Source organism: Pelmatolapia mariae, linkage group LG6, assembly GCF_036321145.2.
Source record: "Pelmatolapia mariae isolate MD_Pm_ZW linkage group LG6, Pm_UMD_F_2, whole genome shotgun sequence".
In the NCBI taxonomy this organism is placed as follows: domain Eukaryota; kingdom Metazoa; phylum Chordata; class Actinopteri; order Cichliformes; family Cichlidae; genus Pelmatolapia; species Pelmatolapia mariae.
The window spans coordinates 32739464-32766117 of record NC_086232.1 but is presented as its reverse complement, the minus strand read 5'-3'; the positions used below and the strand labels follow the sequence as shown (position 1 = coordinate 32766117).

The 26654-nt window shown below is 39.3% G+C and overlaps 2 protein-coding genes across 2 annotated transcripts in view; one reads left to right on the top strand and one right to left on the bottom strand.

Annotated features, from left to right (window-relative positions):
- Window positions 1–344: 344 nt before the first annotated feature.
- Window positions 345–17489, bottom strand: cusr (Copper-only SOD repeat protein). The gene is made up of 11 exons (XM_063475425.1): window positions 17468–17489; window positions 10532–10585; window positions 7301–9365; window positions 6697–6796; window positions 5278–5355; window positions 5001–5105; window positions 3998–4130; window positions 3763–3877; window positions 3417–3541; window positions 1410–1490; window positions 345–632 (listed from the first exon to the last, which is right to left on the bottom strand). The coding sequence occupies exons 2-11, from the start codon at window positions 10569–10571 to the stop codon at window positions 493–495; spliced, it is 2982 nt and encodes a 993-aa protein (XP_063331495.1). The 5' UTR covers window positions 10572–10585; window positions 17468–17489; the 3' UTR covers window positions 345–492.
- Window positions 17490–17673: 184 nt separating this feature from the next.
- Window positions 17674–26654, top strand: part of add3a (adducin 3 (gamma) a) — a 103420-nt gene continuing 94439 nt past the window's right edge. Inside the window, exon 1 of the mRNA XM_063476614.1 lies at window positions 17674–17846. The gene's annotated coding sequence lies outside the window, so the exon portion shown is untranslated. The remainder of the gene's footprint in view (window positions 17847–26654) is intronic.

Here is a 26654-nt window from a genome sequence, read left to right as displayed (position 1 = left end):
TTACTGTCCAGCTAAAAACTGCATCTGCAATTTAAACACATCTACTCTGGAAACTGACAAGGCATCCAAACATTATTGTACTTTATTCACAATTTTCAAGATATACACAAAATTTCACATGGGTATTTGGAGAGTGCATACATGAAGAACAAAGTTAGGAGGTCAGAAGATACAATAAAACCACCCACCCATTTAAGAAACCAAATGACATAAATAGGAAAAAAAATCTAGTTTGCAGAAATTTTTAAACATTAAACTCTTACTTGTTACCTAAGCCTTGTTACCTACCATTATTATTTTTATATTTATATTTTATATTTTTATAAAAGTAATGAAAAAGGGAAATTCTTCATTGACTGAATTTTTTTTCAATGTAACAGATTGTGTTTATTCGCTTGATGATCACTGTGCCATTTGACAGACATTCTATTTACAATCTTTTTAAGGTCATGTAACCCCACTGACGGTGCAAGGTGTGGCTGAGTCTCTGGGCTATAAATAAGTTGCTGAAGGCAGCAGACAGGCGAAGGCAAACATCAAGCCAAGAAGAAAAGTCCATGGTGTGAGGGCTGGACTTGGACTTGGACTTGGGCTTGGGCTTGGGCTTGGACTTGGACTCGGACTTGGACTTCCTAATAAGAAATTAGAAAGGCATTCACAGGTTATTTTAATGACTAACAATGATCACTGAAAACACGAACTGCGACTGCAAATATTAGATTTTTACAGCTGACAGCACAGAGCACAGATGAAAACTCAATTCAATTCAATTCAATTCAATATAATTTATGTAGTGCCAAATCACAACAACAGTCGCCTCAAGGCACTTTATATTGTAAGGTAACTAGCACAAAGAGACTTGAACAGGCAGAAATTGTTGTCAGTCATGCCTGACTGCTCATCACTGCTTTTGTTACCTGTTAAAGTTCAGGTTTTCAGGTTATTTGCTGGGTTGGGGTCGGAATTCACTCAGCTTTAGCATCACTCTGGTTCTTGGCTAGCTTAGCATTAGCATGCTAGCAAAGCGCCATGCTATTTTCCTTTTTTAAAAATAAATGTAATGTCCATATCCACACTGTTGACTGGGCCACTGTTTTTGGCATGCGAACTGAAATCAGCCGATTGATTGTAAGTGGAAACGTTAAGTGATATCAGACTTGTGATTTCCAAGGAACTGAACCACTGGGAACTGATTCTCTACAAGATTTGGTTCTCAGTTCCAGTCCCTATTAATAGCTGATATGGCTTCCAGGTTTTTCAGGTGTTATGCATTATTTTATTGTTTGGATTGTACAAAAGGACTTCAAAGTGTCCTTCTAAATGTTGTCTAAATACATCGATAATTTCATTTTACCAAAAGACATTTAAAGCATAGTCAAAGCTTTAAGAACAGTATAAAATGAACTTACTTGTACATATGTCAGACTCTCTGAAGACGCCCATTTTCTCACTGGTTTTGACAGAGCTCAGCAGGTCAGTGCTCACATTCCCTTTAGCATACAGACAAAGTAGCAGTGCTTACTTACACATATACCAATGTACTTAGCATACTTAGAGCTTCACTGTTTTATTATACTTCACAGAAACTGCTAGTTCAATGGGTTATTATGAAATGTGAATCTTTGTTGTACTGAAAGTTATGTTTCTCTTGATGTCACTTGGGTGACAAAAGGGATGCCCTTTCAATATTTTGGCTTGAATCAGAAAATGATGCCATGAGAGCAATTTCCGTAAGCCAGTTGAAGAACTTAATCTTTTTATTCTAATAAAAATGATCCAGTGGTGGCCTTGTGTGGAATTATTGGAATAGTAAACTCTTCACCTTTTAGGAGACCTCGGAGAGTATAAATGCCTGTCCTGTGCTATAGTGTGTGAAAGCTGCCTACAAATTCTCCTCTGTTACCCCCTGGGACAAAGGAAGGGACAGAAAATGAGACTCCCAGACTTCAATTCCAGTCTCAAATTACTTTTCATTATTTCAGGTTTTCTGAAGATTTTCAATACCCATTATTGTTCATTGTATCGATGTCCTGACAAAAAGCTTGGCCAGTCTAAAGCAGCTGAACCATTTACTGACATAGATGCTGTAACATTCACACAAGACTAACATTAATATTGATAATAGGAACAAGGGAACACTCGGGGACAAAGGCATATGACTCACACTGCCCCCTCATATAAATAATATATACATATATTATAAAATCATAACATATATCAAATAATATTAGATCAAAAATATGAAATAATAAACAAGAATGGAAAAAGTCTAATGTAACAGCCAGGCAACAGGAAATGAATTATATCAAACACATTGTTTTAAGTACTTGGTACCTGGGTGGTGCAGTAGTTCTAGATCAGTTCTAGGTGAGGAGTTCTTTGAGGCTGTAATGTGTGCAAATGTTTTGGACTGAATGGTGAAGAAAATGTATTATGTCTCTTAACCAAACACTAACTCAGGTTTTATATGTCAGATATTTACAATAAAATATGATAAAAAATGTACATTTGCAGTCTGAAGTTTGACTGTTTGAAGCACGCAATGTTATTTGGGCCAAAATATCTTCATTAAATTGTCAAAATAATAAACATGCCCCGATAATTAGCTGGCCTGTTTAATAGTTGTCCATCAGCTAAATGTCTCTGTGGTCATAATAAAGCAGGGAAAAATGTTTCGGCTTTTTCATTCTAAATCATCTCATGAAGCAGAAGATGCATGTGAGTTCCCAGAGTGTGGCTTAGCTTTCCAGGGGAACTCCTGCAGAATGTGATTGCCAGGCAATTCATAACAACCAGGAAATTTTTCTACTGTATTTGCATAAAATGTACCACAGATTACTTCTTATTTCGTTTCATTTACAACCGTCATGTTCCGGCTAAGGATCGAGTAACTGCTGGTGTGACACCGAATTCCTTCACGATACACAAGTCGGGAATAAATCAAAAAATAAATGCTAGAAGCACATTAATCCACGACTGACATTGTCAATCTTGGAGAGTCTGACACACATTGACCTAAAGTATTTGAATTAAATTTTCAAAATAATAAAAATGCTCTGGTAGATCACACTTATAGCCTGTTTGAAAACATCAGCTAAAGTTCTTTGTGTTCATAATAAAATAATCATTATTGTTGTGGTGAAAAGTTTCAGTTTGTCTTTATTTCAAATCATCTGATGAAGCAGAAGACATGCAATGTTGAATTCCTAACATACTTTGCCAAAGACACACCTGTAAAAGACAACTTTCTGATATTACAGCCTACCAGAGGCTGTAGTGTACTTTGTATTTCTTCAATAAACTTCACTGAAAAATTTGTATTAATATTGACATTATGACATCTTCTCACATCATTTGTGTTGTCCTTTTTTTTGGTTGCCAAATATGGAAGTTTGATTACATTTTTTCTGCCTTACCAGATATCATGAAGTTGACTTGCTGACATGTTCCCCCAGATACAGACTGAGGAGATGTGGGCAAGATAGTAACTCTTGCCAGGTTCATCTGCAGTACGTCAGCGACCCTGTTTCGGAAGTCATACCTGGACATAAAGACACCGACATCCACTTTAACGTTATACAAACACTTGAACAACAACTATTTCATACAGCATTGATAAAAGGGTTATACAGTGCGCTATTTACAGAACACTTTTATAGAACGTCTACGCAAATGGCCTCCAGCAAGCAATTAAAGTGTCTTGAGTGATTTAGGATTACATGAAAAGGTATTCATCATGCAGTATGTTGTAATTACACTCACCGGCTGAATGTAGTCACATTGGGAAACGTCTGCGCTGCTGATGGGGATTCAGGGAGGATGTCGGCACAGGCTGTGATGTTTTCTCCATTCTTCAGCACTAAAGATCTGAAGACCACTAATAACACACACAAAATATAATGAATAATTAGACTTAACAAAGTAAACTCACTTCTTTGGAGATTTTGAAGTTTTGTATTTGCTGTTATCACTGATCACATATGGTGACTCATTTCACCTGTGCTGTCTCCGGAGAGGCGAATAATGCTGTCAGTATAGAACTGTCTCTGTGTCAGGCTAACCATGCCGTGTCTCACAGATATCTCCCCCACCACGCAGCTCAGTGGGTTTTCTAAAGAACAGATGGAGCTCTGGAAGTGGAAGCGAAACAAAGAAGTGATTTGCACATTTACCACAATTTTCGAACAGTAACCATGGCTGGTTTTGTTCCTGGTTAGGAAAAACTTGAACACTGCCTTTTCTACAATGAGTCTAAATCTAGTGTTGTGTCTATAGTATAAATACACAAAAAGGACTCTAGCAAGTATTTAGATTTGAGAGGAAGTTGGAGGAAGAGGAAGAGAGAAGTTAGCAATATTCTCCAGTTATTGACCAATTGCATGACTGTTCCCATTAAGTAAAAGAAATGTTCATATTATGTCTTATACATATATTATATGCTCACATGTAACCATTTGGAGAAAAACATGTAGTGATTATTAGATGCACACATGTCAATCATGTTAGGATTACAATTATTTAGGCAGGCTTAAGTTTATCATGATCCTTTGCAAAATCTTTTTCATATAAAGCCAATAATTTGGTCATTGAGATGATTTATTTTTGATAATTAGTGCAGTTTTTAGCATCTTTGTACTATTATATACATTCATATACCCTTACAAGTATAAAAATGTACTATTATATTTACACTTTAAACTGATCATCTTCAGGGCAGCCTTTGAATCTTAAATTCAGTGAAATTACGAATTTTCAAACTGAGGGTCAAAAGAAACTTGTAATTAGACTCAGACTGGCCCCTTACACAATATGTGTCCCCAAACCGCCAGGAAACAGCAACCCTTCTGGACTTCCTTCAAGTAACTTATGGTCAAACTACCTGGCCAACCCCTTTTTTCTTCCACTTTTTTTGCTTTTGCAATTTCTCATTTCTTAAGCGTGTTGTTTCTGTTTTATTTAGTTTTTGTATCCTTTTTACGCAGATAAGTTTATGGTCTCACCATCGAAGTCATGTTGAAGGGATTGAATGTGTCTCCCACACTGTTGCACCCGGTGTCATTGGAGCCAACCCGATTAGTTGTGATGAACAAGGAAGCTGTTGATTTCTTCAGTTTGGGATAAAATACAGGTGTGAGAATGATGTCTTTTAACACATCTAACCCATTAAAGGCTTAAAGAGAGTTTCACACTGATGGGTGGCAGATGAACACTGAGTTTTGTGATGGTGGCCAATATAATTTTTTTGCATGCATGTAGATTATATAAAGCTGTACTTACATTATCCCCTGCAGATGACTTAAGGTTCACCTCCAGAGTAACATCGCTGCTACTCCCATCGAGGAACACCTGCTGTTGCTGGGATGAAGAAAACAAAGTGCTTAAATTAGAAAGAAGGAATCTCATAGTTCAATCACAACTAAACACTAGCTTTGCTGAAGCATGAATGCCGTTAAAATAAACCGAGTATAGATTTGTGGATATTGCTGTCCACCTTTAAGTGTAAAGGTATTTCACTTTCACATTTCTTTTGATTCTCAGTCTGTCTGAGTGAAACCACTCTATTTTGTTGCAGAACAACATTGATTACTCAAACTGCCTACTTCTCTTTAATCATATAGGCTGTTTAGAGATACTACAATCTCTTCTCTCCATTAGTGTAGTGCAGAGCTCAGTATGGGGCCTCTGGAGGGCAGCTGCCAGAGACAGCTGTTCCCTTGGTGAGCTTTTAGTTTGGTGAAACCGCACGTACCATTAGCCAGCGGATAGATGCTAAGCTAATGCTCTCGTCCCCCTCTTCCTTTTGCTTCCTGTTGCAAGCCATCGCAGGCATAATGAATTCTGTCCAGTGCAGCAGAAATACACTGTCATGTTTTTGTGGCAGCTTGGCTCCAAATAAGTTAGCAATGATAAAGAAACAATTGTTCTGCTCTTAGGCTATCAGATATATTATACTACGACTCATTCACTCATCTCATTCAATTATAACTTCTTTTGTTTCTCTGTCAAACTGGTCTCAATACAGTATTTTACACACTGCTAGTAAGATTAGCAACCTTTTACAAGTGGGTAGCAGTTAAATACACTGCTTTAGATGTGGTGTATAAGATAAGAAAAGCTGCTGTCTTTCTAAAAGAAGGAACTCCACATGTTTTTACATTTCAGCCTTTTTTGTTTTTACAGAGAAACTGGCGAAAAAAGTTTAATCCTCTGTGGGAAATCTTGCCTGTGATGTCATTCGAGTCAGCATCAGTGTGAGCTAAAGATTAGAAATGTAAAACCTTTTGTTAAAATGTTAAATCCAAAAGAAGGGAGCTCATGAGATTAAAATTACATATGCCTCACCTCATCTTGAAGCCATTAGTAATGCAAAGGAATGCAGTGTTAAATGAGTGTAGTACACACTCCCTAACCGGTCTGATTAGATGGAAATTGATTTCCCAATATCAAACATCAAACTGATTTTTTTTTTTTACATTTGTTGCAACAGATAATTGCATGGTTTTGTTTTTTTTTCCACTTCAGATATGTTCACTTGTTAAACACTTATTCATATACAGTAAGTCATTATTGTTTTGTGAGGAACCATTTAGTCACAGAAAAATAGAAATTATTGAAATTAATAGACCAAACGAAAGAAAGAAAGAAGATGAGAAACATGAGATGAGCACCAAACACTTTATCTGTCATGATTCTTACCAGTCTAACTGTCCCAGTCACTGTACCATTAAAGACAGCCTTGGCAATAACCCATTCACCATCTGTGAGTCTATCAGCCAAGATGTTGGCACACCTAATTCTGTAAAAAAACAAAACAAAACACATAAACAAAGAGAAACACAATCAAGATAAGAAAATCATATCATGTTCTGACATCTAGGAGGATCTTCAACAAAGTATTTTGCTCTTTAACTGAAGGTTATCTTTGTCATGGCACAAAACACCAGGAAGTTATGTCTGCAACTGACATTTTATACTGGTGTCCTCAAAAGACTGACACGTTTTTGTTTCTGTGCCAGAAGTTGGTCTCTCAACTTACATATCTGGTTATTCTGCATAAGGATTTGCAACTAACCAGACCTTTCACTTGTTGGAGTTGTCCCAGATGCTAAATACTTCCTCTTTTTTGCAACAGATACCAAGTATTTAAAAATAGAAGATTAGCTAACAATTGTATTTCTTCAGAAAAAAATGATGTGGTATCCTGTATATGACATTGCTTTTTTTCCTTTTAAGTTTGTGCTGTGTTATGTTCTTTCTTTCTCTCTGCTAAGAACACAAATAGTAAAGTACACATTCTCACCTTGCTCCACTGACATTGTGAACCACCAGCGACCTTCCCACTATGCTGTAGGGTCCAGTCATCAACATGTCAGGGTCCATGTATACAGCTTCAAAGTTGTTTTGATCATTAAGTGTGCCGAATTTCCCGCTGATGTCTCCCATCTCATACTGGTCCACAGTGCCAACTCCAGGAGGGGGGGATTGTGATACGTTCCAGGCTAGTGGGTTGAAGTGGCCCTGGATGTTTGCATTTGAACAGGGCTCTGCACTGCCAGGTATGAGGGGCAACACGTGAACATGATAACCACTAGCTATGGAGTTCAGGGTCATTAAGGAAACATTTATAGTTGTGGGACCTTGTGGCACAGCCCGGGAGAAATACACTTGTCCATCAGAAACTCCAGGGCCAAACCATATACCTAAGCTAGCTTTGGGAACTTGCACCAATGTGATATTGGCACAGGCTATTCTTGGCCCGCCTCTTTCTGCTTGATGGATGACCACAGAGCGGCCAATAATGCCGGGCTTGGGCACCCAGGAGGTGACATCAGTGAAGAAGTATTTTGCTGCCACTACCGCTACCGTGGTTCCAAGATCAATGGTACTGTGTTTGTTGGCGAGGTCTCCCACCTCACAGGATAGGGGACCAGATGGGTTACAGTGGAGGGAATAGCTGGCATCCATGGTGATGTTGAAGGGGTTCCAGTGACCTCCAGTTGTGGTACAGCGGCCTTGATCATCATCCCCCTCTGAGCTGATTGGGTAGACGTGAACATGCCAGTTGTGGTTTTTGGTTGGTGTTGTAGGATTTCCATATGCCAAATTCAGAAATATGGATACATCAGAGAGGGGGTTGTTCACCAGCTGTGTGAACCAGACCTCACCAACCACAGGGCTTGAAAATATGGCTCTGCCTACAATAACCTCACCAGGATAGCTGATACTTGTGCAAGCATACCTCGAACCATTCGGTTGGTGAATGACGACTGAGCGACCTACAATGCTGTTCTTTCCAAACAGAGGGAGATTGAAGTCTGTGAATGTCATGTCCACCATATTTTTGCCTGCTATGCTCCCGTGCTTGGCACTGAGGTCACCCACCTCATACATGTCATGTGTTGACCCTGGGACTTTTGGGTAAGTTGGGCTACTTCTGTTCAAACTAAATGGATTCCAGTGGTCACCTATACTATCATTTGAACACCGGTTTGTTAATGACCTGACAGGAAAATCGTGGACATGGTAAAAGGCAACTTTGCTCTGTAAATTGGTCAGATTGACACTCAACTCTGTGAGATCAAAAGGGGAAGCCTGACGAAAATTGAAGTATCCTTTGATCCCATTCATGTTCACATCAGCTCTAACCTGTTTCACTGGCACATTATAGATCTGAGCACACCTGAAACTTGACCCCACCCTAAGGAAAAGAAACCCATTTGTGGTTTGGAAGCTACTGAGGTCCAGACGGGATTTCTGGAGCTGCAAAGGGGTCCCGACCTTTACAGAACCCAGAGGGGTCAAAGATGCAGTATCTAAGCTTCCAAGTAGAATATCACAGTTTGCAACAGTACTTGTAGCTCTATAGAGAGTGACATTAGTTTGCGAGGCATTAACTTGACCGATCGTCACAAGATCTGCAAGAACCCTGGAGCTGGCGTTATCCATGTTATAACGGATATAAACGTTACCCGCGATGGGCCCATAGAACCTGGCCTGACTAGTTCCGAGGGTCTGACCTTGACTTACAACTGTGCATACTTTAGTTCCGTTACATGTTTGCAACGACAGTGAGAAGTCATCAAGGTTTGTTCTTTGCGCAAAGAGGTTGGACACATTGATGTTAGAATTTGAGGCAAGATCAGCAGCAAAAGTGAAGATGCTGGAGCCGATATTTTGTTCAGAACAGGGCTGAGCAAAGTGGCCATACATGACGGGAAACTCACTGAGGGAAATGTTTACTGAACCACAGGATCCAGCCCCAGACACGTTGACAGTGGCCATCTGAGAGGTTGAGTTAAACTGCACCAGCCCAATGACTCCTCCCATGTTCAAAGGTGCCAGAAACTGAACACAGGAAATAGAATCTGAAAAAGAAGACAAGGAGAAGCTAATTGCCACGGCATTACTACAGCTGTCAATTGCTTATTGTGTGTGACCAGTTTATTTAAGAAAATATGAGTGCCACACAGGCGGCAGCACAGTAGTTGCTGAGAAAATAAAAAAAATAGTTACATAATATGATAATGTGTTTATTAAAAAATATGGGTAGATAATTTTGTTGGGAATATAACATTTGTCTCATATGTAGAACACATGTTATATTCCATTTGTAGAAACACGTTTAAAACATTTTACCATAAAGTAGAGAACTGCTTGATAAAGTGTATATAAGTTTGTATGCATAAGGTAAAAACACTGGTTCACATTTGAGTTTCTGTTCCCGATTATCTGTTACCACCAGCTTTCATTTCTTTGTGTTATTCAGAGACTAAAAAGGGGAAATTCTACTCTTACAATAATTTTAAAGATTCTAATTCTAATTTTAAAATGACACTATATTGAATCACAACAGAACAAAATCAACCTCTTTATTTCTAAAGCTTCTATAGTCAAGTGAGTAGAAAATCTCCCATTATTTAGAGTGAAGTGGTAAAATCTAACATAACTGTCCTATAACTAGTTTTAAGATGTAAGTGTTGATATACCAGAGCAACAACAGATTGAGGTCTTTTTGCACACCCTATAAATATTCATTAAATACCTTACACCATAAGTAGGTAATATTTTTCTCTGGATCACCATCCTGCTGTGACAATCATCTGATTTTCTTTTGAAAATAAAGCAAGTGATAGATGGGAATATGGTTGACAAATTAAAATGCAGCATGTTCAATGCAGTGTATGTAGACCTCTAATGGCACATTTCTTAACTAGTTTCAAGTGGTCAGAGTTTCACTTTAACATCCCCTGTAAGAGATGCAGCATACTAAGCTTTGATCTTGAGCAGCTCAGATATCTACTGGATGGCTGACTTCAAAATACATTAATCATTACAAACAGTTGCTGTTAAAGGATAACTATTTGGCAACGTACTTCTAACGCAACACTTTTCTTTCAAAAACATTCATAAGAAGAAAATGTGCACATTCATTACAACTGAGTTAAAATAAACACTAGGTTGCTCAATACATAAATCATTCGTAATGTCCATTTGGCCTAACTGGATAAGAAGAAGATTAAAAATTACTCACCAAGCATAAAAAACAGCAAAGTAGCCCTGAGAAGGAACATGTTGTCAGATGTGTCTAAAACACACAATAAACAGAAAATATTGAAAGTGCAGATTTGGGGGGAAAAAAAGGTAAGTCACAGCAGAAGAAGTTCAGTCATGGCAAATTAATAGACAGACTCTTGGTATGTGTCTCTGTGTGCTTTCTAAGAGTCTGTCATGTGTGACTGGTTCTCAAAAACATGCAGCCTCCCTTGCACTTCTGTTTATAAACTGCAGTCTGTGCTCTCCCAGCCTCTGATTGGTCCTCATGTAAGGAATAGTGCCTCATGCATGTGGGTAGGGGAGGGATGTCTGGCAGGATGGTCGGAGGTGGCTCACTTGATGATGTTCATTTCGAGGAAAAATACAGGCATTGAAAAGCACTTAATGGCCTTACTAATGTATTTTAAAATACAATAGTAAGCTCAAGAACATTTTTGAGGCTTAAAATAATAATCTTTCATTGTGGACTGAGTTGAAAGTCTCTTAGTCACAGGATCCATTACACGTTGCTTTTCGTAGCATGCACCATAACATTTTTTAATGTCTCTACCTAAAATCATAAAAAATTAATGCAGCATGAAAGAAAACAAAAAAAAATGCAGCAGGTTAAGCAGTTTTGCTTTATTTTTTTAACTGTTTTTTTATTGTGATGTGAATAACTTGAGCAACAACAAAGGAAGTTTAAAGTTCCCAATGTTAAACTCACAGAGAAACTTTGAAGTCTAATCTTACATGAGAGCCACAGCTCTTTGAACACGTTAATGCTTCCACATTTTTTCTTTAAAATTCCCCTTTTGGGCCCTATTTCTACCTCTTCCCTTTTTTCTACTTACAAAGTATACGAAAACCAAAACTGCTACTCTGACAAAGTTCAGTGGAAAAACTGAATAGCAGAAAATAGCAACTTTATTTAAAAATAGCAACTTAATGGCCCATCACCGTAAACTGTTATACTACGTAACTCTTTAAATATGTATTTAACGGCCTTTGAAGTGGTCTTGGTCAGTCACTTGGCTTGTTTAAAATCACTGATTGCATTGGTTGGGTTCCTCTCTCTGCTCAGACTGTACACACAGGCTAGTCATTTGCACATGGATTGGCATGCATGCAGAGAATAGGTAATCGTAGCTCAATATAGGCAACTGGAAGGGAAGCAGATACATTAAAGTCATGGTATTGTTAGTTGCAGTATACGCAGAGTAAGGTGAACTTCCTCACAGAAGTGTGGAAGAAGAAGGATAGTGGAATAACATATTAGAAGAAGAAATCTGTATCTTTCCTCTCAGTTAGCTCCAATTACTTCTGTGTGAAGAAGTTGTCTTAACTGCAAAAGACCATGATGGACATGATTAAAACGTATGCCACAAATAGCTCCCCAGTTATGTGTAAAAGACAAGACGATCATTTTTAAGCAAGCAGAATCATAGTGTTATGGTTTGGTTTAGGCCATTGTTTCCCACTCAAAACAGTTCACATTCTTAAGAAGTGCTACAAAACATGGATAAAGCTTAAGGAGCAAATATGCTCACTTCTGTCACCGACTGATAGAAATGATCTTAAAAAAAGACTTTTTGCTTCTAAAAACGACTTTACATGAACGTTGCCTAATTTAATCTGTTCTAAACACCTTGTATTTGTACGCACACAGAGACGTTAATTTCCAAAGTAAACACACAGAAGCTAACATTTCCAAAGTTACATTTCCAAGAAGCACTCGGATACCTCTAAAAACATGTTGTGTCACATAGATGTACAGGATCTGGCACTAATGTGAAAATGACTTTGCAATTACTCTGAGAGTTCATTGTTATGCTGCATATGACGGCATGAGGAAACATGTCAACGACACAAAGCATGTCAAGCCTGCTTTAGATGTTTTTAAAGCTATCATTGATTAAGCCAACAGTTAAGTAACTGCGCCTACATTATTCACACCTCATTCATAAATTACTCTAGGTGGATGATGATGGATGACTGCTATGTAAACTTGGATGGTTAACATGAATTTACTGTCATGTATCAAACAATGCTTTATATTTGGCCACAGTGTTCATCCACGTCAGAGCTTACGTGTTTTCTTGCATCAGATGTTGGAAAAAATCTTTTTGTAAGTCTGATCCGGTGTCCTAATGAATCAAAGTCACTTCAGATCATTTAGCTGGTGGTCATGAAATTACTGGAGGTAGCCATGAAAGTTAGAACCAGGCTATTAAGCAATCCTACAGCTGTTATGTACAGTATTTTTCAAATTGTAAATTCAAACCGCAAAGTTCATAAGACGTTTGCACAAGCAAAAAAGGAAGCGTGGATTATACACTGAAAAAAAGGCCATGTTGGATTTACTTAATTCAATTGTGGACATTGGTTGCACACAAATGTTTTGCTTTTGGCAGAAACAACTGTGTTAAATCAACACAACTTATTCATATTCAATAAACCTGTGTATTTTGTGTTGATAAAACACAATTGAAACATGTTTAGATGAAGTAAGTTGAGCTCTTGGAATTTTTTAATCCTTTACAATTTTGTCATTTTATTTCAACACTATTCAATAACCTTTACCCCAATACTACTGGGTCACTTACATACTACATGTTTTCTTCATATTACACAGTACACACATATTACATGTTCAACAAAGTCTAGAGCAGGGGTGGGCAATCTCAGTCCACGGGGGCCGGTGTCCCTGCAGGTTTTAGATGTGTCCTTGAACCAACACAGCTGATTTAAATGGCTAAATTAGCTCCTCAACATGTCCTGAAGTTTTCCAGAGGCTTGGTAACGAACGAATCATGTGATTCAGGTGTGTTGGTGAGATCTAAAACCTGCAGGGACACCGGCCCTCGTGGACTGAGATTGCCCACCCCTGGTCTAGAGACTGGTTACCATAAAAATTGAATGGATCTACCATCCTCCTATCTTTATCCTGGTTGCGGGGGGGGGAATAACCCTGAAGTGATAGGTTACAAGGCAGGGTACACCCTGGACAGCTCACCAGTCTATCACATGGAGACAAACAACCATTTGCACTTACATTCACAGGTAAGAATCACCAATTAACCTAACTCTAATAACTACATGACTTTTAACTGTGGGAGGAAACCAGAATAACCAGAGAGAAACCACTGCAAACTAGCCAGATTGTGGATTTGAACCCAGGACCTTCTTACTATGAAACAACAGCACTAACCACCATGCCACCAATCCAGGCTTAACGAAAGTAGGAAAGCTATGATTTCAAGGCTTGATGCAGAATTTTCTGTACATTTTTGTCCTTGACAGGTTAAACCACAATAAATAGCAATAGCATGCACGTGGTGTGTGTGTAATTGTCTGCCTCTTATAACTCCAGCGATTTCCCTGCAGTTTGAAATCTCGTGCGATCTTGTGAATTTCATGAGTTCAGCAACTAACCACTCTTACTAGATTGTATCATGTCATCTCAACAAGAAAAAATTAAGTTGTTGAATTTCGTAGAGATCCTTCATGATTTAATTACGTTCATAGAAACAAGAAATTATTGTGTTCAAATTACAAGTTAGAAGAATTACAAGACTTTTTTAATGTAACAACCACCCAATTTACTTTTTTCGGTATACCAAAAAAAGTAGAGGCGGCTGCTCGACTTGACTGAGATGGATGCCTTCCTGAAACCACGATTCAAAGCGCGTGAGACTGAAATCCCGTGCAGTGTCACGGGATTTAACATTGCTATATTATTGACTTACTTCACTTTACTTACTGGAGGGCCTTTGAAAAGGTTCAGGTGTCTCACTTGGCTTGCTTTGGTCACTGATTGCAGCAAAGGCTTGAATCACGACATGGCTGTGTCCATCTATTTGCCTGTATACACAGGTTTGTCACACACACATGAGTAAAATAAATAATGGCTACTAAATATAGGGAAAAAGGAAAGAGGGCAGTCATAGCAGTTACAGTCATAGCAGCACAGGATGGATGAGAGTGCAGTAAAAAGTTAGAATAGCCAGAATAAAGAAGGATTTTTCAATATCTCTCCTCTCACTTGAATGCAACAACTGTACTTTTTTTTTTGTTGTTGTTTTTTTAAATTATAAAGAACTTTTGAAGAGAATATGAAGATTTTTTAGTCCAGAAACAATCCTTTGACTCTGCGTTAAAGATAAGATACTCATTGACATTTTGTTGTAAGGAATGTTAATATTAAAACATCATTCCCCACTCAAAAATCCTCAAATTCTGACACAAACAGAAATTATTAAAATGGATTATGCTGATGGAGGAAATTAGATATTTTCTGTAAAGCATTTTCCAGTTGTGTCCATCATATGCCAAAATAAATAAATCTTCACCCTTCTATGCAACAACACTTGCTTCTCCAGGGCCATTGACACTTCAATGCTCCCAACCAGAAAAACCAAAAGTTCTGATTTCATAGATGTGGTCACATTTGCTGATCCTCAGTTAAATTGCTAAATAATAACACAGCATAATAGGTAATTTTTTCTAGTTCATTGGTGATGTATTTAACTCATTTTAAGACCTGCCAAAGACCTGATTATTTTTTAAAATTATGTCCTGATAAATAAAATATTAGAAGACAAAGAGGCTGTAAATTATTTTTACGATGTCTGTAATGCAAGCTGAAAAACGTTTTGAATGCATAAAGAAATTCTTTAGAGCACTGCGGTCCCTCTAAAAACAAGCAGTCTAACCAGGGCTCATGGGAAGTGATGCAAATTTCAAAACATTCCTTTTACAATTAACAAAAATATTCTCTCATAATAGAGCCCGTTGTTAACACGTTGGTAAGATGCCATCATATTCCAAGCAATCTCCCAACTTCCCGTACGACGGGTACTCAAAGTCACTTTCAGTATCACTGTGTTTTTATGATGATTGATTGGTGTAGAGCTTTGTTTTTCTTAGTATGACAATGACTGGCAACGAATGGCTTTAGATGACTTAACAGATTCTTTTTTTTTTGGTTATACAATGTGCAGCCTCACATGACACTCAACTGCAAAGAACTGGATCATGCTTAGTGTCTTAGGATTTTTTTTTTAATTTGCATTCATTTCAATGCCTTATGAAGATTAATTTGAAAGCTTTTTATTTGTATCATTAATCCAGGGATTCTGAATGATTTAATAACAGTTACAATAATCCACGTTCTTATGCCATAACCAGAATTATGACTGAAATGTATTTTCTTAAAGCTTTTCTCCAAATATTTAAAATACATTTTTGACATGAGGTCCATTCTGTACTCTGAATGTAAGTATCCTATTGGATTGGTGGCATGAAAGAGTGAAACTATATCATATGACTTATGGCTGTCCCCAGCACAAGAAAAATGTTTCTGCATTTGAGGAATTGAGAGTAATCTTTAAAGCTTAGATCCCACTTACAGTGGAAATAAATACGGAAGTTTCTGGGCAGCAAACAGGTCTGACTGGAGGAGAATGATAAAAAGCGACATCTTAGTAGAGGTAGTCCATCGTCGAGGAAATAAAGGCTGGATCGTGCCTCAGTTTTGCATGTTGCAGCAGTACATGCTTAAAATTTGCTTAGATGCAGCAGATAATGTAAAATTGAATTCTGACATTTGGAAAATGCAGTTGTTGAACATACAAATTGCCCCTAGAACATTATACTTAGCTCATGACACTTTACACCGGCTAAACTACACATGATTCTGATATTTTTCTCCTCTGTTAGTGCTGTTAAGATTTATTTTTTAATTATTTTTCTCTTTGGGCTTTTTTTAACCTTTATTCTGTAGCAGTGAACAGTAGAAAGAGAAGAGAGACAGCATGAAAAGACAAGCAGCGAAGGACAAGTCAGACTGGAACCTGTGCCTCATGTGATTCAGGCCTTTGGCCAAAAGTTAATTGAAAAAAAATCTTTTATTCATTCTAGTTATAAGTTGCTGTCGACTAATGAGAAAGCCAAACCAAAACTTCATTCTACTATGTAAAATGACAAAAAAGATCATTAATTCATTTAATCCTTTTTGCTTTTTGTCTAGAATGAAATGAAGAGTGGCCTTTGTTGTTTGTATGTGCGTGCGTGCGTGTATGTTTGTGTGCGTGTGCATCTGTGCGTGTAAAATTGGGAGCAGTTGTTTTACATTGATTTTACCAGTAGATGGAGGCAGCGTAGCATGAGTTATGTGTTTTTTTTCTGCTGAGGTTACTGTTTGCTGAATAAGTTTTCATCCCACACATCTATCCATCTATTAATCTATCTACTACGGGGGTGGGGTACACCAGTCTATGGTAGGGCTTACACCAGGGGTTTCGAACTTCAGGAATCAAGGGCTGGTGTCCTGCAGGTTATAGATGTGTCCTTGATCCAACACCACTGATTTAAATGGCTAAATGACCTCCTCGACATGGTAACGAACTAATCATTTGATTCCGGTGTGTTAACCCAGGGTGATATCTAAAACCTGCAGGACACCGGCCCTCGAGGCCTGGAGTTCGAGACCCGTGGCTTACACAGAGAGACACACGTACAGCTAATTTAGAATCACCAGTTAAACTAACTCCAAGCATATCTTTGGACTTTCGGAGGAAGAAAACACGCGAACTCCGGCTGGCGGATACAAACTTAGGACTTTCGTGCTGTAAAGTACTCTAAACCCAAGTACACATCATCATCATCAACTATCATGATAATTTAAACAGCTCCACGCAGAGTGCCAAAGGCAAACTTAACATTACAGAACAGTGCCATTCAAGTATATCCTACAATAAAGAGCAAATAAGTTAACGCCCACATGTAACAGTATTCCCAAGTGGCATATTTAATTTGTTAATGTAGTATGCATGCAGCATGCGAATAATCTACAGACACTCACAGCATATAGCATAAAACTAATGTTTATGTGATTAAACCGCGAACTGTGAAACAGAGCTTTTATATTCACCTTCTGGCTGAATCAGGTCAAAATATAAATAATACACGTCAACAACGGCACGCCTGGATCACGTGCGCTCAGTCTCCTGCGAGGAATTGCAAAAAAATGCACCGCCTACTTCAGCACACGAGATTTCACTTCCTGCTATATTGTGAGCTGATGTCGTGTTTCCGCTTCAGCCGGCATATGATCTCCACAGCATGCGTGCTGCCTGCTCTACCCACTGGGAGCGGGTCAACACCACCTTACTGCCTGAACGTCAGTGAAAGTTACCGGACATCTGCTCGTTTGAGCTGAAGCTGAGCGAGTCGGAGACAGAGAAGGTCGGGGACAAGTGCACGCCTGCAGATCTACTGGCTGCTTCTAACGCGAGACCTCCTCATTGCAGGTATTCACATGTTTGGTGTATAATACATGTACCGTGGGTCTACACAGCTTTTCATTTATTCATTTGAACAGTGGAAAACATTCTAGCTTGGGAGCCCTTTTATTGACCTTTTATAATAGTAATTTATAACATTTCAATTTTTCAGTGAGTTTTTAAAGTTGAAGGTCAAGTATACTATAGTAGTACCTTCTGCACCTGCACTCAGTGTCCTTTATCAGCTTTACTATTAGTGTTGCACCAGTGTAAAAACAGTGTTTAAATTACAACAACTAACTTATTCATTTATTAATAATTTATTGTTTGTATTCTTTTTAATGTTTGTTTTCTCCCCTTTTATTTATGCCTTTTATCACTTCATCATCCAACATCCAGCCAGCTTGCAGCTGATGCGACATAAAAGCTTTAAAAACAAAGAAAGAAGTCATTGTCATCAGTTAATCCGATCCTGATCAGCTAATTTCGGTCAACAGAGCCAATGTCTGCCATATGTGGAGCATCCCCAATTTCAACATACATACAGTATGTGTTTTCAGAGATGGCTAATGCCTGTCTACACATGTCTAGCATTTAGCCGGTTTCTAATACTTAAAAAGCGTACAACAAAATCCTTGTAATCAGGATTTTTTTCTTTTCATTTACAGAAAGTTTCACATTGAGTCTGACATCTCCAAATCCAGAATGTGTAAGAACATTAAAAACAACTGACCTCAGGAACTACTTTTGAAAGCACTGACCCAAAGGAAATACCATATACAAGGCCGGTTGTGATGTTTGCTGCATCATCTTTTTTTTTTTTTTTTTTAATTTATAGCTTAAAATCACATGAGTTGTTAGCAAATTTTCATCAATCAAGACTTGTGGTTCAGAAGCAAATAAACCCTTTTTTTTGCAAAACTGTTGAACTTTTGCTCTCTGGATGTAAGTGGAAACGACAAGCTTCAGTTTTATCTGGGAGTACCACTTTGCCCACAATAAAGCCTTTTTTGAAGTCTAACTAGGCAGCTCTTTCCCCTGCAGAAGCGCCTCTGGCTAGTAAAAATCTTTTCATATCTGGTTTCTTTAAATAAACAGTGAATATCACTCACTGTAGGGGCAGTTCAAAATACCTGCCCACAGCCAATAACACCGTATGTCACAATAGCTGTCATGTGGCAAGGCTTGCTTCTTGAAGGGCAGTTAAATGGTCAGCAGCTGACTTTATAGTCATTCCTCCTTTCTATTTCATTGCTTGCTGTCATTTCCCTAAATTTCCCCCGTATTTTTCTTTTTCTTCTTTTTTTTTTTTTTCTTTTTTTTTGTTATGCTCAGAAGCCTGGAAGAAAGCTTCCTCCATCCCTCTCTCGCTTTCTTTGTCCCTTTATGTCACCCCATCTCATCAGCACCTCTGTGTATGAGATATTTCACAACCTGTAAAGACTCTGTAAGGATATCCATTTCCACGCCAAAGTCTGGTTGTCCGAACCTAAAATGGACCCAGACAAATATGATAATTGACTCCAAAATGCCTGGACCCTGACATGCTTGATCTTGGGTTTTTGTTTTTTTGTTTCTGTTTCTTCCCCTCTTTTATTTTGCTCAGCGGAGCTTTTTGAAAAGCTGTGAATGTTTGCCATATGGACGTGAAATCTAAAACGGTATTCCCCCCTTTCTCTGATTTACTCAGATCGAAGGGGCCCTACTTCAAAATCCTTCAGGGACTTTCTATAACTGAGCTATTTAACCCAGACCAGTGACTGCACGGGGGGGGGGAGAGCGAGCATATTCCATATTTATTTTTACTCCACCTCCGCACATCCTCTCTGATGCAAACTCCATTTTCTCTTGTGTTTTTTACTCCAAGTGTTTCGTAAGGTCCCCATGAATATTGCAGTTGCTGGAGACTCGAGGGAGGGGAGATGGTGAGGTTTCTGTCTCTTGGTTCTAATGTTAGTTGACTGAAGAAGAGGAATATTGCAGATTATTGGGCTTTGACAGAGTGGAGGGGAAAATGGCTAACATTTATCAGTTTATCCAGCTTTTTTGCAGATAATTTATGATAAAGCTTTGCTTTCACACACCTTGATCATGCTTTCCTGATATGGTTTTGAAGATTTCTGTTTTTCCTCCCAAATTTCCATCCACCGGCACATCTACCTTTATTATCACTATACTGTATGCCCTTCCTTGTACGGTGTTATTGGTGCAACATGCAGGTGATCTAACTGGATTTCCCCACCAATATGACTTTCAGTACTTTATGACTCACCCTCTATCAAATGATTATTGGTAAAGTGATGTAAACCAGCTAGTGCTAGATAGTGGTGGAAAGCAAATTGGAGCTTGTTAACTAAACTTACATTGCATCTTAATTAAATTCCTATGCTGTTTACCTGTATTCTGCGCACACAGTTACATTTGCTTAGAACCTTTACGAGCCAAGCAGAAGGGAGTCTTTGGGTTCAACACAACTGCCGTCTTTCTGTCTGAGCTGATCTCTTGTTTCTCTCCTGATGAATGGTTTTATAATAGCACAAGACATGACTGAGTTGAGTTAACCTTCAGATGAATGCTCAGGCACAGGAAGTACACTGTCCACTGTGGCGGAGGACTGGACTGACAGCCTCATAGATTAAGTGACTTAATAACAGAGTGGCTGTGACTGGTTGAGTGGGTGCAGTCTGTAGGGATCGTTAATGAGGCGTGTCTATACTAAGTCTGGATTGCTTGGTAATGTTTTGTGGAAACGGGAACAGAAAAACAAGGAGGCGGATATTAAGACTGAAGGTAATTGATGAATGCTTTTTTATGTTAGGAGGTGCTTTAGTGACCACATGTTGGTGCACCTTTATTATTTCCTGGCCTTAATACCTCCTGCACACCTCAATGTTTTATGCAGTCTTTTTATTGCGCAGAACTACACAAGAAAAACCTATACGTGTTTGTGAGCCCAAAGCTATTTAAAATGCGTACAGCCCAGTGAATTTGAACCTGTCCAGAGGACAGAGATGACTTCATCATTACCTCACCCTGCTCTGCTAGAGGACTTATCAAAAACATGTGGCTCCACTCTCCCTTCTCACTGCAAATTGATTGAGTCTTGGACTCGAGTGTTTTCCTTTTGTTGGGGAATGTGTGCGTTTGCGCACATGCTGGCTTAATTTTATCATCTTAGATTTTCTTTTCTCTCTCTGTCATTCATTTGGCATGTTTCAGCAAGTTGCTCTGGGTTTGGTCAGACAGGATGGAGGCCCACAAGGTTGGAGAGGATGAAACGCCATGCTGTTTAAGCATGTGTATGTGTGTCTATTACACCCAATGAGACAAGATGGCAAACGTATTGCGGTGGCATTTTAATGTGACTGTATTATTACCCAGGTGAACAATATAGCTTTTTAGACTTTAAATCTGAAATTTAAGGCTCATTGTTGGTTTTACAGAAAGTAATGCAAACCACCTAAAAACTTTAAGTTTTTATTATTATTATCATTTGAGCTACAATGTTATCTGAATGGAAAATTGTTTTGAGTAGGACTGAGTGATATGACCAACCAGCCTCTCTGTCCAAAATCCAGTGATATTTAAAATGGATTTGTATTACAAATCTATTTTAATACAAAGAAGCAGCCGACCGGAATGATACCCGAACCTTATATCGCATTGTGAGAGATCTAACTGGGGCTCGTACTGGCCGCTGTGTCCCAATCCGAGACAAAAATGGACGCGTCCTCCTTACTGCAGCTGAAAAGAGACCAACGTTGGGCTGAACACTTCCGCGATACTCTGAACCAACCCGAGCCACTCCACCTGTTCGAAGCCAAAGACCTTACATGGGCCTTCTTCCTGTCGATGTCATACAAATCAGCGCCGCCAAAGTCAAGACATTGATCCGACTCCTCAAGAGTGGAAAGGCTGCTGGCCTGGACGAGATCCTCCCCGAAATGCTGAAGCATGGCGGACCCCAGTTGGAAGCCGCCCTTACAAGACTCCTAAATGCCTGCTGGTCAACATCGCATGTACCTAGAGCTGGGCGATAGAACGATAACGATATGTATTGCAAAATAACTTTTTCTCGATAGAAAAATTAAACTATTGCGATAGGCCTCATCTCTCTTGTCCTCTTAAAAAAAAAAAAAAAAGAAAAAAAAAAAAGAACAGCTAATCCAAATTAAGTAGCGCAGAGCCGAACCAATCACAGCCGCAGCGTCACGTCACGTGACTTGTTACGTACAGCACAAGTGCCAAGGCGCACATGTGTATTTGTTTTTGCAGCCGGGCTTCCCATGTAATGAAGGAAATGAGTTTGCCGACTAGAGAAAAATCAACCGAGCGCGTGAGCGAAGGTTACCGAAGAAAAAACCGATGATGGTTCCAATTCCGGAGAGCTTGTCGAACGGAAGGGCCATAGAAGTTCCGTAGTGTGAAGGTATTTCGGCTATTTCAAGTCTGACAAAAAACAGAGTAGCGCGCACTGTAAATTGTGCCGAAAGCAAGTCTGGAAATACAATAAACCGGTGCATGCTCAATCTCTGACTGAAAGCGCTAATTCGTCATTCGGCTTTTGTCAGACTAAAGTCACTGTTAAAACTGTTTGAAAAGCTAAGCTATACAACAAGCAGAGATTGAGAATTTTCTTTTAGTTCTCAGTTTATTTGATATTGACAAAAGTTAGTCAATTTTGTCTGTTCTTCTGTAAAACAAACTAAGATTTATTTTTAGAATTAATATTTTGTTCCTAAGTGGAATTGACAATTTAGTAGTCTGTTTTGTTTGTTCTATTTTGAAACTTAAACGCTTTAGCGGCTGCCTTTTGTGTAGTTTGCAATATTTGCCTTTATTTATCTGAAACTGAAGTCTCATGTTCCTTAAGTACATCTACCCTGTTGAACTTATTATGGGAAATAAATATTTAAATCAAAACAAGCTGCAGATTATTTCACATTTTACTTGTGAGCAACGGCACATTTAAATCTTACAAATATAGTTATTTGGCTTATATCGTGATATATATCGTTATCGCCTGAAATGAAAAAAACATATCGTGATATGAAAAAATCTTATATCGCCCAGCTCTACATGTACCCGATGATTGGACAAAAGGCGTCATCATCAAACTTCCAAAGAAAGGCGATTTGGGTGACTGTAACAACTGGTGGGGCATCATGTTGCTGTCGGTACCCGGGAAAGTGCTTTGCCTCATTCTTTTGAATCAGCTACGACGTGCAGTGGACGAACAATTGCGAGAAGAGCAGACTGGCTTTTCGAGTGGCCGGTCGTGCGTCGAGCAAATCTTCACCCTCCGCATGATGGTTGAACAAACATTGGAATACCAAAGGAAGATTTCTATTAATTTCATTGATTTCGAGAAGGCTTTTGGTGGCATCCACCGGCCGACTCTATGGGCTATCCTAAGCCACTATGGAGTCCCTCAGCAGTTTGTAGATGCCTTTCATGGTCTCTACTCCAACTCCCGCTGCTGTGTCCGGACGGATGACGGCTGCACGGATTTCTTCAAGATCAATACTGGCGTCAGACAAGGATGCGTGCTATCCCGTTTCCTCTTCCTGTTGGTAATTGACTTCATCATGTGACAATCAGTTGACCAAGCTGGCCTCGGTGTCCCCTGGCACAAAGCGCGTAATCTCACCGACTTGGACTTCGCGGATGACATCGCTCTGCTGGGCTCAACTCAGGAAGACCTCCAAGAGTTGACTGCGGCCCTGCAGAGGGAGGCGACGAAAGTCCAATTAAGAATCAGCGCCAAGAAGACCAAGGTACTCTGAGTTGGCTATGCATGTGCCCGCGTTCCTGTCATGATCAACCAACAACGTGCTGAAGAAGCAGAGAATTTCACATATCTTGGCAGCATCATCTCGAATGACGGGATCTCTGACCGAGATGTTGACGTCAGAGTAGGGAAGGCAGTCGGTGTCTTGTGACGTCTCCAACCTATTTGGAACTCGACCTCCATGAATGTTGGGGTCAAGATCAGACTATTGAACTCTATCGTCATTCCTACTGCACTATACGCTAGTGAAACCTGGCGCTCAACAAATGCAATTACTCGATGCCTGAAAGTGCTTCAACAACACGGCCTGCGGCAAATCTTGAGAATTTCCTACCGGGACCGAATAACAAATGAAGAGGTCTTATGAATAGCAGGCACCCGCCCTTTAGCCGATGTTGTTGCAGAAAGGCGCTTCCGCTTTGCGGGCCATATGTTACGTCTACCCCCTTATCACCCGGCCAAGATCGCCATTACATGGCTTCCCACGCACTGGCAAACAAAAGCAAGGCCGACCAAAGATCAGATGGTGTCGAACATTTATGGATGATCTGAGAACCATCGACATTGCCTGGGACGAAGCCGAAGCAGTCGCCGCTGACCGACATCGATGGAGATCACTAGCTGCCCGATGCGCCACTCGGCATAGGAGGAACTAAGTGCTAAGTAAGTGTAATACAAATGAATAAATCAATAAGATGAGCTTAGATAACTTTGAAATGACTAGGCCATTAAATACACAACCTTTAAACCTTTCAACTTGGGATATGTTTGTGTGTTGGGGGGACTTGTGGCTAGCTCAACTAGCGTGGGTAGGCTAGTTTAATTGCAAGGATATTTGTCAGATACAGGAATTTCCACCCTAGTGCTTTGTTCTAGACTATTTGCCATCAGTAATACAGGGCCAAGTTTCCATGGCAGCACATTTACTAGTCATGCTGATGAAAATGTCCCATTGTCTGTGTACAAATCTCCACATAGTTTCAATTGCCTGTGGTTCTTTTCAGCAGTTGAAGCTTATATGTTAAACATTTACTGGGTTACCACTTTAGAATACGCACCAATAAAGTAGCAAAGGAAGAAGACTTAATGGAAAAAAATTACCATTTAAAAAAAATGTGTTATGGAGCAGGAGATTAACATTATCCTCTTCCATTCTCGACTATTTGGCCTACTTTCCTTCAAGGGGTAATGTAAACAAAATAGCTGCTTTATAGTCAATGACATCAATTTATTATCCAAAAATAATTTGTGTAAAAAAACTTGACAAACTACATTTTTGTTGCGCTCAATCTCCTGCCTCAGTCTTCCATATTTTTATACGTCGATTCCCCTGACTCAGAGGTCTCAGACAGAGCCAAACAGTTCCTTGTTTTAAGCCTTTGTGCGTCCACTGACGTTGCTGTTTGATGAGATATGCATGTGGGCTGGGTGTTTAGATTGCACATTTGTTTGGTTGCCAGAGGTCCCAGCGGGGTGGGGTTAGAATAACCTTATTATACACTTGTGGGCGGATGAATTACTGAAAGCATCTGACGAAGTAGAAATGACTTCTATCCAGCTTTGGGGAGGTGTGTTTATTAATATGTGCATGTGTGTTGATATTTACAGCGTTAGTTTCACTGTATATTTTCTTTTGTGAGCATGTGTGTGAGGACAGGCTCGACTGAGAGTCAACAATGGGTCTACTCATGCAGTTCAAAGGCGTTTCCATAGATATTAGAGTGTAGGAACTATGGCAACGGGGCCAGACAATGATCACTGGTGAAGGAGACTTGGAGCCAAATGAACTTTCGGGGCAGATGATGGCTCCTATGAACCACCCCCTGGTGGTCGCTTTATTAAAAGTCTCTCTACACAGGTCAACAAGTTTCAGATCCCACTGGAAACCGCCATGTTTATTGTCATGTACACCGCAAAACACAAATGGCTCTGCAGAGCAATGACATTCTTACTTTGCAGGTTCCCTGCAAACAACTAAAAAGAAAGTAAAGTAAAACAGTGCTTTGTAGCACTTGTAGCTTATGTGTGGGTGTAATCAGAATTTAAAGTGCAAGTAGTTGCAACACTGTCACAGAACCACACTGCTGTTTTCACTGGGTTGAGTGTGTAAGGTGGGGGGGGGGCGACATTTTCCCATTACTGTGCATGAATATGGAGATTAGATGAGAAATCTTCCAGGTCACAGAATCTACTCAATTAACAGAGTGTCATTTCGCATATTTACTGACAAAGGGAAGAAAATGACATGTCATCTGAATCCATTCCTCACAGCATGTGCATGTCAGCCTAATTGGAGCCTAATCTATGTGTGCGTGTGTTTCCAGTCATGTGAGTAGCTTCTATGGATGCCTTCATGCCATCATTATGGGTGTTGATCCCCTTGTTGCCGGGGGATCTGGAAAGGATGCACTAGTTCTATTTCTGAGTATGACTAATAGCTGAAATTCTGTTTTCACACACTGTGTGGAAATTCTGGGATCCAGCTAATAAACAATGTTTGTGTTTTTCCTGATGAAAAGGTCCAACAATTATTAACCTAAACAAAACCTCAGCATTGGCCTGACTGGTACCATCCCCATAACTCCTGTTCAAACAGTACAAAAGCACACAGTTCATTCCTGTATGCAACAGAGACAATCAGATGATTTATTTTGTGTAGCCAGTATAAATATATGTATACTGTGGCATTTGTTTCCCAGTTACCAGCTCGGTTGTTTCAAAGTCGGTTAGGTAATTTTTGAATTTCTGGACCCGTTATGAACTTTGGCCACTGTATTTGAATGTGGTATTTTTGTGGGCCATTTGGGTTCTGACAGGGTTTTTTGTTTGTTTGTTTGTTTGTTTTAATTATTCTTTGTTTATTCTTGGATATCATTTAACTTGTGACTTCAGTATTTTTATGAAAAAAAAAAAAAAAAAAGAAAAAAGAAAAGAAGTGAAAGCGTGTGAGAGAGTGAACTCTGGTTGGCCTTGTTTGTTTAGGAAACACACTTTATTGCCTCTGTGACCAAACAGCTACATTTACCACATCATCTGCTAGGCAC

What these genes read in the sequence shown, in the direction of transcription:
- cusr (XM_063475425.1), bottom strand. Translation starts at nt 10,571, where the DNA reads ATGTTCCTTCTCAGGGCTACTTTGCTGTTTTTTATGCTTG. An exon ending in CACAATGTCAGTGGAGCAAG is followed by an intron (nt 6,797 to 7,300) that starts GTGAGAATGTGT and finishes GTTTTTTTACAG; the next exon opens with AATTAGGTGTGCCAACATCT. An exon ending in CCTTCAACATGACTTCGATG is followed by an intron (nt 4,131 to 5,000) that starts GTGAGACCATAA and finishes TTCCACTTCCAG; the next exon opens with AGCTCCATCTGTTCTTTAGA.